Raw genomic sequence first — 12,684 nt, 5'->3', positions numbered from 1 at the left:
TGATGGGAAACATCGGTATATTTTTAGTGTTTTAATATTCCAAATATACTACCAAAATATATCGTAAACAATGAAAAGGTAGAATACAACTCTATTTTCGGTTAGATTTTAGAATTAAAATGGTAGGAAGAAGTAAAATTGTTGAAATTTAAAGACCCGTTTGGTAACGTTTATGATTTGTTAAGAAATTTAAGCATTTAACAACTATTTATATTTGTTGTTTCTTATTTTTTAGAATTATTTTTAACATTATATATAAATTTTCGAAACAACAAAAACAAATTTTTTGTTTCTAGTTTTTTTTCCCATTTGTTTCAAAAACACAAATAAAAATATTGTTTTATTATTATTGAATTTAGGAGTGCTGGAGGCCATACAATTCTCTCTCTTTTTTTCTATTAAAAATTAAGAATGAAAACGTCACCAAACGAGTGAGGTTCGGTGAAGAAGTGCTTTTGGGTGTTTGAGTTGGGAGTGCTGAACTTGCCTTCTATTTCGAACTGCTCCTGATTTCATTCATCCATTATTGATTATTGGTGCTGTTTATGTAGTTGGATTTTGGATTTTTATTATTGGTCTCCCTCTCCACACCCACTGCCCAGGCTGTTTCTCTTTGCATCCTTTTTCTTTGGCGATTTCTTCCCACTAACTTTAATTTAGCCACCCTTCTAAATCTGGGACAAATCAATCGAAAGCCCTTCTCATTTTTATTCCCAAATTGTTTAATTGCTTTCCATTAATATATAGAAGGTTATCAAAGGTCCATTATTAATTATTAATTAACGTTGAGGTTAGATCATCCACCCCTACATTTATTGAACTAAAAAAATCTAAACTTTCTAGATTATTCTATTTTGACTCAAATTTTCAATTTTTTTTTAACAAGTAACTAATGTGGTTTTGAGTATGAATATTAATGTGCTAAACTTGGACATGTATTTATCTTTAAAAAAAAATGTTAAGGTGAGTATTATTGGTTATTCTTTAAAATAATACTATTTAAAAAATAAAAACTATTTAGTTATTATTGTACTATATACATATGATTCTAATGATGATAAAATGGCATTATATTATACATAACCCAAAATAATGAAGGTTAGAAATATATTCCTGTGGACGTTATCGAAAACAGGCATCCTTGCTGGCTCCACGTCGGATTGGTTTTGAACTTAAAAGGAAAAAAAATATTGGTTTTCTCACCACTTCTTTCTTAGCTGTACTCACCATTGAGGGCCCTGCTTGTCCACGTCCACGTCTCTCTCACTCACTAAATAACAACAATCATAAGAGGATAAACTCGATATTACTGTAAATATGACATAATTTTAAGCCCAAACTCAAATAAAATGTTTGAGATCATATATCCCAATTCTGTATATATAGAATGGTATATCATATTTATACAATATTTTGTTATATGACAAATTTGTAATTATGACAACCAATTTAAATGATCTTAAACCAATTCTTAAAATTCATTTAAACAAAGTCTTAGTTTTTTTTTTCTTTTCATTTATCAAAAAAAAAAAAATCTTAAAAACTTTTTTCTATAAAATGGTGGTAGGTTGAATTCTCACATCTTATTTGAATTGTGATGTAATATTCTAAAAGTAATTAGTCTAATAATATTTTCAAGGTTTTGTTTTGATCTAAATGTTATGTTTTTAAAAATTAAATGAATTTGCTAACCATTCCTTTAATTGATCTTTTATTTTTTTGGATGATTAATCTTTCATTTTACGTTTTTTTTTTTAAATATTTTGAAATCTTAACTAAATTAAAGACCAATAACAATTTTTTTTTTTAGCTTTGAAACTTAGTTTAAATGTATATATTAATAACAAACATGGCTTTAAAAATCTTAAAACTTAAAACAAAAGTATTATAAAAAAATCCAATTTCCAAAGAATGTATGTGACAGTTCCAGACAAAATTTAAAAGACATTTTAAATTTAAAGACAATAATATGAATATTTAGCCTACAAAATAAATTGAAAAACAAAAGACAGTATATCTTGATGGCCAATTTGATGACATGGCGGTTTGCATGCTGATTCATTTTCATTAGCAGCCTTCTAATGAAAATGGACCCATTAGCATATTATTTTCTAACAAAATATGTCATGACAGTGACACTAAAATGAATAATAAAGATAAACACAATGCTGGGTGTGTGGTACTTTTCCCACAAGAATCCTCGTTTAAATGCTGGACTTATTTTCAAATCTCTTATTAGTCTCAATTTATTAAATATTATTAAACCACTAATAAATTCAAAAATTTAAGTTGATGGATTAGGATAAATTTATTCATTTATAAGATATTTGATACAATTTTTATCTTAGTCTTTGTTTCATCTAGGACGAGGTGCTGACAATTATTTCTTATTATTAATTATTTATTGAAAACTCATGTTCAAACAAATTAACTCATCGCAAGTAAATTTTGCTTAATAACTATTTTGTTTTTTATAATTGTAAAAGTTGTAATTTTGTCCACATTGGCTCGAGCTTAATTTTATTTTAATTTCAATAATTTTAAAAGTTTGAATTTAGTCTCATAATTTTGTTATATCTTATAAATTATTTTTGTTATAGTAAGCTATTATTGTATTAAATGAATGGGAGTAAGTTTTTATTTTTTTATTTAGATAACTGTGTTAGTTAGTAATTAGTATTAGGCTTTAAAATTTAGTAAAAAATAGAAGAAAAATAAATAGAAATTTTAATGAGTAAAACTGATGGAGAGAGATTTAACTAATTATAAAAATCAAAATTAAAACTAAACGTAAATCGTGATTTTACCATAAGATTTTTGAAATTTCGCTGAATAAAAGTTCACGTGATGGACACGTGAATAAGTCAATTAAAATATCTCCTACTCCTTTCCACGAAGGTTCTGTCACTTGTCAAGTGTCAAGTGAAAGCATTTCTTTAAAATAAATAAATCATTATTTTCAACGAAAAAAGAATCCATATTACGTCAAGAGATCCTTCCAGAAAATAAGCGGCTTCTTCTTCCTTGGAAGGGGAAAAATAATTTTTGAGTCTGTTTGGACTGTTTTGGCATTTTTTTTAAAGGTTTAAATTATTCAAAACGAGCCAACTTTGGGGTTGCTTCAAAGTTTCAAATCGCAATTTTAAAAACTGTTCATGAACTGTTTGATATTCAGTCCAAATTCTATTTTTTTTTTATTTTCAAATTTACTAGACTCGTGGATTCCGTAATTATTTACTTGATGTTTTGAGACTCTGTGATTTAAAAAGTAAAATTTTGGAAAATAACATATTTTTTTTTATGTTTCAGTATTTTCATATTTTAAATTTGAAGTTGAATTAAATTGAAAACACATATATATATTTTTTATAACTATATTATTTCATGTCATGTTATAAATTATTTTTTAATTAAAATATATAAATATAGTAATATAGTAATATAAATTATCTAATATATTATAAAATAATAATTCCACAAAATGTATAATAAGAATGTCAATAAATTATTAACATTATTTAGATTGAATTCAATATTTTAGTTGGTAACTAGTTTAGAGAGGATATTACTAAATAGATGTTTGAACAATTTTTTAATTGAAATTTAACTTTCAAATATGTTATCAAATACATGTTACCAAGTACATGTATTTTTTAAATATTCTATTTTGTCAACTTTTCATTGAAAAAAAATAAAAAAATGACCTGACGGTAAGTTGTAAAAATTATCTACACATGTACAGTACAATTATATGGTAAAAATATAAAACCACATAAAAAAATTAAAAAGAGAACTTTGCTGGGAAGACCACTCTCAAGTAAGAACTTTAATTATCAAGCAACTTAGTGATTCTTAGATTAAGTTGTTTTTGTTTTCTTTAGCCCTAGGTTTTATCAATTAATTGTGGGAAGATTAAAGATTTCATATTTCATTTGTCATTTGTGGTTTGGTTGTCCCTTACAAATTTTTGTTTTCTCCCAAAGCTTTTGATCGCAAGAGGAGAAACAATGATTTTCCTTTCAACTCCTAAAATTATTTTTCCATATTTCTAATGTGATTAAGACGCTTCAACTTTTTTACGACTCACTGACCTGTCAGATTTTCATCATTATTTTATGATAATACTACTAATAAAGTTATTTTTTTAAACAACTTTTGGATAAGACTTTTTAAACCACAGAAGTATAATTAAAACATAACTCAAAATTAAAGGGCATAATTAAAACTACCTATCACCCTGCGTATGTACGCAGAATGGTATTTTTGAAATAATTTCAGAGTTAAAGGTATAATTAAAACTTTTAAAGAATCGAGACGTATTTTTGTATAATTTTTTTTAATAAATAAAAAAAGCAAATCTAAGAAAAAGGGAATAGACGATTGAAAATCAGAAAATCCAAAACTTGGGTAACACGTGTCCTAAAGGCGGTGTGGTTGGGGATAGTAAGAGTGATCGATCGGGCCCTAGATTCGCTCCTCAGTCGATTTTACGTCAATCTTCTTCTTCTCATCAGCATTTTATATAACCAATTTTTTTAAGGAAACAAAACTAGCCTGGATCCATCAATTTCTGAACACCAACAAAGCTGTGGATTTCTTGTTAGCGCTGTGGTGTTTCAACTTCGAAGCCGCCCATTGTTTATGTTTTGGAATCGCCGTCGTCTACTCATTGTTCATGGTGCTATTTTCTGGATTTAATGTCCGACTGATGAGTATCGTATCGTTTCCTTAGTTTTATTTCACATCGTCTCGTGATCCCGGTTTTTTCCGATGATTTCCTCACTGGGGTTGGTTGGATTTAAGCTGATTCTTTCCCCTGGATTTCCTTGATCTTTACCATTTTTTGGCAGGTTGATTCCTCTATCTTTCTAACTGCATTTCAGTTCTTGTTTGTGTTTTCTGTTTCTCTGGATTTCTGAAGCCTGGCCTATATGAGGTCTTTAGTTGGCAAATTTGTTAGATAGGGAATCTTGGGTATTGCTTGAAAATGGATGAGAAAGGCTAATCAAATTGCAAAGATTTTTTTTTTTGGTTTTGTGGTCACTGATGACGAGAATAAAGATATGTGTTGTCTCTGTTTTTTTTTTTTAATTTTGATAAGGAGAGGTGCTGGAATGATGCTCAGTCTATTGGTTTCTTACTCAGCAACGTGGAAGGATACGAAGTATCTGCTGCTATGATATCATATTCCGAAAACGAATCTTTACTATGACACTTGCCAATTGTAATTATATACCGTGACATTAAGCACATAATCTTCTCTTGATCTGTTTGTTTGGCTTTAAATTGATCTCCCTTTGCGTACTGGTTTGTTAATTTGAGTGGGCTGTGGTTGAATTTGGACAGGAAGGATTGACATGCCACACAAATATGTCGTTCAAAAGCTTTGTTCGCGAACTAAGGGAGATGAAAGATGGACTTGGGATCAAACCGAAGCGAGGGGGAGAAGGGAGGAACTGGCGAAGTCGCACGAGGTCACATATTGCACCTGATGAAGTGCTGCCTCAGCCTCCCCAGCCTGAAGCAATTCAACAAGGGCAGTGGTCGAACTTGCCTCCTGAGTTGCTTTTGGACATAATCCAAAGAGTAGAAGAGAGCGAAACCTCGTGGCCTGCTCGGGCTGTTGTCGTTTTTTGTGCTTCAGTGTGCAGGTCATGGAGGAACATTACAAAGGAGGTTGTCAAAACTCCTGAGCAGTGTGGGAGGCTCACGTTTCCCATTTCACTGAAACAGGTAGAGAGTGTGTCCAGTTCCTCTTTTTGAGAAGTTTGTGCTACAGCTAACTCTTTTTCTGGTGCTTTTGAAAAGCCGGGACCTCGGGACTCTCCGATTCAGTGCTATGTTAGAAGGCACAGACCAACTTCAACCTATCTTCTATACTCCGGACTCGTGCCTTGTAGGTGATGTTCCCTGTTTCCTACTTGGATTCCTGATAAACCTTAAAAAAAACAAGGTTATGGATGAGATGGTCCATATATGATATACCACACCATGGCTGATCATAGTTTTTGGATTTTCTTCCTGTTGTTGATATTTTAATATGATTAGCATCGTATAAATGCATGCTTCTGAGTTATATATTATGAAAGAGAAGCTAGCTTGGCAAAATCTTTGGATAAGTTCATTAGTTTGGACTTCATTTACTGCTTTCTGATACTTCCCAGTTTAATCCCCCTGCTTATGGGAAAATATGTCTTATTTTTAATGCATTAACAAACTATCTCGAGTTTTTATGTGGTTTTCGCTTAATAATAATCTCATTGAATTGACAGCGGAGAATGAAAGTGATAAACTGTTATTAGCGGCCAAGAGAATAAGAAGGGCTACAGGTACAGATTTTGTTATATCTCTGGTAGCGGATGATTTTTCTTGGGCCTGCAGTACCTATGTTGGCAAATTAAGGCAAGCGTCTCCTTCTTGATCCTACTATTATTGTTTACCGATTACATCATTATTGAAGTTTTAATGTTTGATTTGACGAAATCTTGTAGGTCCAACTTTTTTGGCACAAAGTTCACCATGTATGATAGCCAACCACCAGTTCTCGCAGCATCACAACCAAATAACCAATCGAATCGTAGGTTTCATGCGAAACAAGTGTCTCCAAGAATGTCAGCTTGTAACTACACTATAGGAGCAATCTCTTACGAGCTTAATGTTCTACGGACTAGAGGGCCCAGAAGAATGCACTGTGTTATGCACTCAATCCCTGCATCTTGCATTCAACAGGGAAGAAGTGCACCAACACCAACATCGTTCACATCCTGTTTCGATGACCATCACCCCCCTCTACCGGGTTCCAAGGGGAAGGAGCCAGACACGGATTTCAGTTCCACAAGCATTTCAGGGGCACCAGTTCAAGAATTGGGAGAATCCTTGGTTCTCAAGAACAAGGCTCCTAGATGGCATGAACAGCTTCAATGTTGGTGCTTGAACTTCAGAGGGCGTGTGACTGTGGCTTCTGTAAAGAATTTTCAACTTGTGGCCGATGTAGATCCAGCCCTCAATATGTCAGTTGAAGAGCAAGAGAAGATAATATTGCAGTTTGGGAAAATTGGGAAGGACATCTTCACGATGGATTATCGCTACCCGCTCTCCACCTTCCAAGCATTCGTGATCTGCTTGAGCAGCTTCGACACCAAACCAGCATGTGAATAGCAATCCTTCTGTGTTGCAGTTCCCTTTCGGCCCTCCAGATGTGTTTCTGGTATATGTTAATTATTAGAGATTGTTCTATATTTTCCCCATCTCCTTGTTACTGAAACTTCATTTCTCATCTATATTTTCCATTTTGCTTTGCAGCCGTCCATCATTGGAAAGGCTTATAATTTAGCTAATACTATTTTTCTAACTTGTTTGGTAGCAGGGTTTTTTTTTTTTCTTTTTGTTTAATTTATAATCTTAAATTTCTCCCAAGCTAAGCAAACTTTACTTTTTCAGAATTGAAAATCAAATATTGGAGTAGAGAATCTACAATCCGAGGCAGTTATTAGTTAGATTATGCTCGGATAGGTTGATAATCTTCCTCTTTTACAGCATATTAAAATTAGAGACTATGTGAGAAAATAGCAATTTCCACTTTTGAGAGAGAAGAAATTAAAAATAAAAAATAAAAGGAAAAAAATCTATGTCGCTTGGAAGCTATCCAGTTTTATTTATTTAATATCGAGGGCGTCCATTAATGATCCTCTTTAAATGGAAGCTTTAAATCTCCACTCGGCTTGAGGAAAAAGAAAATACTCGTTTTAGTTTTTAACTTTTGTATTTATTCTCTTTTATTTTTGAATGTTAAAGTTTATTCTATTTTAGTCCAATAATTATTGGGTTTATATAACTTTTGTTCTTGAACTTAAGAAAAAAAACCAGTTTGATAGGTCAACAATCACATCTCTATTTTGGTTATTGAATTAAAAAGAATTATTTTGATACTTTTATTATTTTGTTACTTTATTTCTGCTTCCAAGCAAATTCGAAATGAGAAAATTTTCTCAAATTAAGGTGGCAAAGGAAATTGATAGATGAAGAGAAAGAAGCTTTGATTATCTATAGCTGTTGAAACATTGAAAGCTTTAAAAATTCAAGACGAAATAGAATAATAAGTAAATATTCAAGTCGAAATAGAACAATAAAAAAGAAGTGTATTGATCTTTATTTTTAATATTTTTTTAGAATGTTTATTTTTGTTATTAATAAAAAGAAGTCTATTGATCTTCTGTTGGGCCTTGGTTATGGGCAACCCATTTCGACCCGTCTGGCCCTTTCTTCCTTAAACCCTATGGCTCTGCAACTGGAAGAAGACGGAGGCTTAAACCTTGGCCTCGCGATTTCTAATTCCATGTTCTTGCTTGATCAAGAAGACGAAGACAACTCTTCTGTTCTGGTGACGTTGAAACGGTTTCATTAACAGTAGTTTATTTGAGCGGAATTTTCAGAGCTTCTATTTCCTGAAGATATGGCTTCCTCCAGATTATCCGCCTGCGTAGCTGCGGCTGCGGCGTCCTTGCCCACGATCGCCAACCACGCCTACGCCGACTCTCCATTTCGGTTCTCGCCTTTCTCGTCTCCTCAGGAGGAGAAGTCTTCTGACGATAATTCAGACGCTAAACCTGTGGTTGAGGAGCCGAGTAAGTCCGGATTTGATGCTGAAGCATTGGAGAGGGGTGCTAAAGCTCTCCGAGAAATCAATAGTTCCCCCAATGCTAAGCAGGTGCTACTTCATTTCTTGCTTCATTTGTCCCATTCTCTGGTTGATTTTATGACAGATAGTTGAAGAAGAGATGGAAAGAATATTTGAGGTCTTGATCAAGTGTTATATTATGATTTTCATGCTCTGGTATCTATAACGGGAGTCTTCAATGAAATTTTGTTTTTCCATGTTGTATGGTGTGAAATCCAACTTCTTTACTTTCCATTGCTTTTAACTGTGTTCTTTCTGGGTTAGGTTTTTGAGCTGATGAAAAGGCAGGAACAAACGCGTCTTGCTGAGGTGGCCGCTGAAAAGACCCATTACGAAGTCATTCAAGCTCAAGTTGATATTGTAGGTTCTTATCTATGTTATCACATATCTAACAATTCAAGAATTTTTTTGCCTTTCTTCCTGGCATAAACTGCAAATGTGGTTGCTTTTTTTTATTTGATTCTCCACAATCTCTGAACTTATTATTGGTTTGCAAATAATAAGCTACTTGAACAAGTTAGCCTCCTACGGTCGATATGTTTTTATGTTGTTATTCTTGTTTGGCCTTACTCTATTTTTTTCCATTGGCAGGAGAGACAACGGAAACTGGCTGAAGAACAAAGAAATTTAATTCAACAGCAAGCACAGGCAAAGGCACAAATGCTGCGCTATGAAGATGAGCTAGCCAGAAAAAGAATGCAGGTGGTTTAGTTTTTGTTTATTGGCCAGAAAATGGATTTTTAGAATAAAAGGATTTGATTCTGCATGTAAGTGTTTCGTTATTGATGTCTCCTTATTCTTTTCAGACTGATCATGAAGCTCAAAGGCGACATAATGTTGAGTTAGTTGGAATGCAAGAACAATCATCTATAAGAAAAGAACAAGCAAGACAAGTAACTGAGGAGCAGATACAAGCACAACAACGCCAGACTGAGAAAGAGAGAGCTGAAATAGAGCGGGAAACCATTAGAGTGAAGGCTATGGCAGAAGCTGAGGGTCGGGCACATGAAGCAAAACTGACTGAAGACCATAACCGAAGAATGCTGATGGAACGAATTAGTGGCGAGAAAGAAAAGTGGCTTGCTGCAATTAACACGACTTTTAGTCATATTGAAGGTCTGATTAAATTTTAATTGATAAGCACGTGATGGGTTCATGGTATTGGAGACAATTTAATATAACTGACCAGATTATTGTGTTCTAATTCTGAAGTTGACGTTAGAGGCTCCATTTTTTAGAGAGATGAATGTTTCTTTCCTTTTTCTACATTCTAGTTTAGGAACGTTTTTCCAGATAATTATCATTTCCCGCTGGATACCTTAAAGTTTATGTAGTTTGAGGCATCAAGAAGCTTTGGGACGTCCAATATGAAAGTAATAGATTAACATGTTTTTTTCTGTATTAGTTTGATCTTATATTTGACGTTAGTTGACACACAAAATACCTTATATATTTACTCCTAACTAAATCGTGCAGGGGGTGTAAGGATTTTACTGACTGATCGCAATAAGTTGGTTTTGACGGTCGGTGGAGCTACTGCATTAGCTGCGGGAGTTTACACTACCAGGTGATAGTTTCATGAGTTCATCACATTATACCTTGTAGTAAGGTATATCGTAGAATAATTGCATTTAAATTTTAGGTCCTTCACCTTCACAAGCCTCAACTCGATAATGATCTGCTAATGACCTGACAAACTTCTTACATCCCTTCTATCACCAGAGAGGTGTAAAAGTGAAAAAGCAACCACTTGTCCTGCAAGATGTAACCATTTACACATGATCCACATACAAATCTGTGATTTTTAGTTCTTATTTTACCTCACCGATTTTAGCCCAATATGCCATCTAATCATTTCCCCTTCTTTTCCCACCTGGCTTACAGGGAAGGTGCTCGAGTTATCTGGGGTTATGTTAATCGGTTATTGGGGCAGCCATCACTTATTAGAGAATCCTCTGTTTCAAGAATTCCAGGTTCCAAGATAATACCCTGGGTAAAGAATAAAGCTGTTGCATTTTCTACTGGAGCTGGGGCTGCAGCTCTCACAGTAAATAAAAATGGTCTTGGGAATATTGTCCTCCATCCTTCACTAAAATGGAGAATCGAACAACTTGCTAGAGCTACTGCAAACACCAAAGCTCATGAGGCACCCTTCCGTAATATGCTATTTTATGGACCTCCTGGAACTGGTAAAACTATGGTTGCAAGGGAGATAGCTCGAAAATCAGTAAGATGTTAACCAATGCCTTGATTAGTTTCCACTTATTTTGCCATTACAAATGTGTGCACTTGGTTTTGGGACTTCTGAAAGTGGTCAGTGTACATTTCTCTTTATGTAAATACCAAATAGTAACAACTTCCTATCGAACAAAATGTGGATAAAATTTTTGAGGCATCTGTATTCTTACATGTTCTATGAGTCCAGACTTTGAAAAGTTCGATAGAATATGTTTCTTCTTGATAGTTTTAGAGCTATGATATGATATCATTCAGCCATAGCAGTTGTAATCCAAAAACTGTGTCCTGCCATAAAATGATGAGGATCAGTTGGTTGAATGTTACTCATCTTGTTGTTCGTTTTGATCCCTAATTCCTTTTGTTTTCATAGGGTTTGGATTATGCCATGATGACTGGAGGAGACGTTGCACCCTTGGGCCCTCAAGCCGTTACAAAAATTCACCAAATTTTTGACTGGGCTAAAAATTCAAGGAAAGGCTTACTGCTTTTCATCGATGAGGCAGATGCTTTTCTCTGCGAGTAAGTCCCCTCTCCCTCCTCCCAAGAAAAAGAAAAAAAAAAGCAGCTTGTAAAATGTATCCTGTTGAGAAGTCTTTGAATTTTATTTTCCTCGGCATGTTTTCCAAATTTTAATTTTTTGTAGTGTAGGATTATAATGCAAGTAGTACATTTTTAGCTGAAATGTGGGTATCTGTATGCCTTTGGCAGTATATTTTAAGAGGAATCATCTTCATGGAGTCGTTTTATAAAGCTCAGTTTGGTTTGTCTCAATGCAGGCGCAACAGTACCCGGATGAGCGAAGCTCAGCGAAGTGCTCTAAACGCATTGCTGTTCCGAACGGGTGACCAGTCGAGAGACATAGTTCTTGTACTTGCGACAAACAGACCAGGTGATCTCGACAGTGCTGTAACTGACCGAATGGATGAAGTGATCGAGTTCCCAATCCCCGGCGAGGAAGAGCGCTTCAAACTGCTAAAGCTTTACCTAAACAAGTACCTAAGCAATCAAAATGAGGCCACATCCAAGCGAGTGTTCTCAATCAGGAAAAGCCCCCAACAAATAATCATGAGAGACATAACCGACGATGTGCTCAGAGATGCCGCCCGAAAGACCGAAGGATTCTCCGGCCGTGAGATCGCAAAGCTCATGGCAAGCGTTCAGGCCGCTGTTTATGGGCGGCCGGACTGTGTTTTGGACTCCACATTGTTGATGGAAATAGTTGATTATAAAGTAACTGAGCATCACCAAAGATTAAAACTTGCTGCTGAAGGTGGTCACCCTGCTTAGCTGAAGTATTTGTCCATTGTAACGCGTCACTTGCAGCGAAGAGATGTAGTTTTGTCCAAACTTTTTACTTGCGATTCTGTAGTTAAATATTCAATCAGTTGCCCAGAGTTCATGGGTTAAAATTAGGATATTGGGCCAGTGGGCTTTCAGGCCCAGGCCCATTGAGGCAAGAATTTGATTTATAATTCTTTTTTTTTTTACAATAAAGATTCTTAAGAAGCTCCCGCAGATGATGATAATACCATCTGCCGATTCACAGGTCGTTGCGGCATCTTTTTGCACTTTCACTTTTTTTTCCCAGCTTTTTATCTCGAACATTGAACACGTATTTACTTAATTTATTTTACGTCTCATGGGGAAGAAAATAAAATTTTACAGTGAAAAATTCAGTTCAGTGTCCTCGATCGTACCTTGAGCCGATCAAGGACGAGCAAGTTTACGTATTGTCGGAACAGATTGCCGGCGCTCTGCCGTTCCGATAA

At 34.5% G+C, this 12,684-nt stretch overlaps 2 protein-coding genes across 4 annotated transcripts; both read left to right on the top strand.

Annotated features, from left to right (window-relative positions):
- The first annotated feature begins 4,464 nt into the window (after window positions 1-4,464).
- On the top strand, window positions 4,465-7,351 carry TLP2 (tubby like protein 2). Of its 2 annotated transcripts, XM_088124597.1 has the most exons (6): window positions 4,465-4,850; window positions 5,102-5,224; window positions 5,347-5,733; window positions 5,809-5,896; window positions 6,273-6,402; window positions 6,492-7,351. In XM_088124597.1, the coding sequence occupies exons 3-6, from the start codon at window positions 5,371-5,373 to the stop codon at window positions 7,156-7,158; spliced, it is 1,248 nt and encodes a 415-aa protein (XP_087980723.1). In that variant the 5' UTR covers window positions 4,465-4,850; window positions 5,102-5,224; window positions 5,347-5,370; the 3' UTR covers window positions 7,159-7,351. The 2 variants fall into 2 exon arrangements, with proteins under 2 accessions (XP_087980723.1, XP_022133110.1); XM_022277418.2 differs by lacking the exon at window positions 5,102-5,224 and having other exon boundaries at window positions 4,466-4,850.
- Window positions 7,352-7,500: 149 nt separating this feature from the next.
- LOC111005578 (AAA-type ATPase family protein) lies at window positions 7,501-12,473 on the top strand. 2 transcript variants are annotated; one of them, XM_088124593.1, is made up of 9 exons: window positions 7,501-8,380; window positions 8,467-8,707; window positions 8,942-9,037; window positions 9,269-9,379; window positions 9,484-9,793; window positions 10,154-10,244; window positions 10,562-10,904; window positions 11,286-11,434; window positions 11,692-12,473. In XM_088124593.1, exons 3-9 carry the CDS (start codon window positions 8,954-8,956, stop codon window positions 12,200-12,202), a joined length of 1,599 nt encoding a protein of 532 aa, XP_087980719.1. In that variant the 5' UTR covers window positions 7,501-8,380; window positions 8,467-8,707; window positions 8,942-8,953; the 3' UTR covers window positions 12,203-12,473. The 2 variants fall into 2 exon arrangements, with proteins under 2 accessions (XP_087980719.1, XP_022132820.1); XM_022277128.2 differs by having other exon boundaries at window positions 7,501-8,707.
- The last annotated feature ends 211 nt before the right edge of the window (window positions 12,474-12,684 follow it).

Source organism: Momordica charantia (assembly GCF_013281855.1).
Source record: "Momordica charantia cultivar OHB3-1 chromosome 1 unlocalized genomic scaffold, Mcharantia_2.0 BLBB01000001.1, whole genome shotgun sequence".
NCBI lineage: Eukaryota > Viridiplantae > Streptophyta > Magnoliopsida > Cucurbitales > Cucurbitaceae > Momordica > Momordica charantia.
This window is presented reverse-complemented; position numbering and strand designations above follow the sequence as displayed.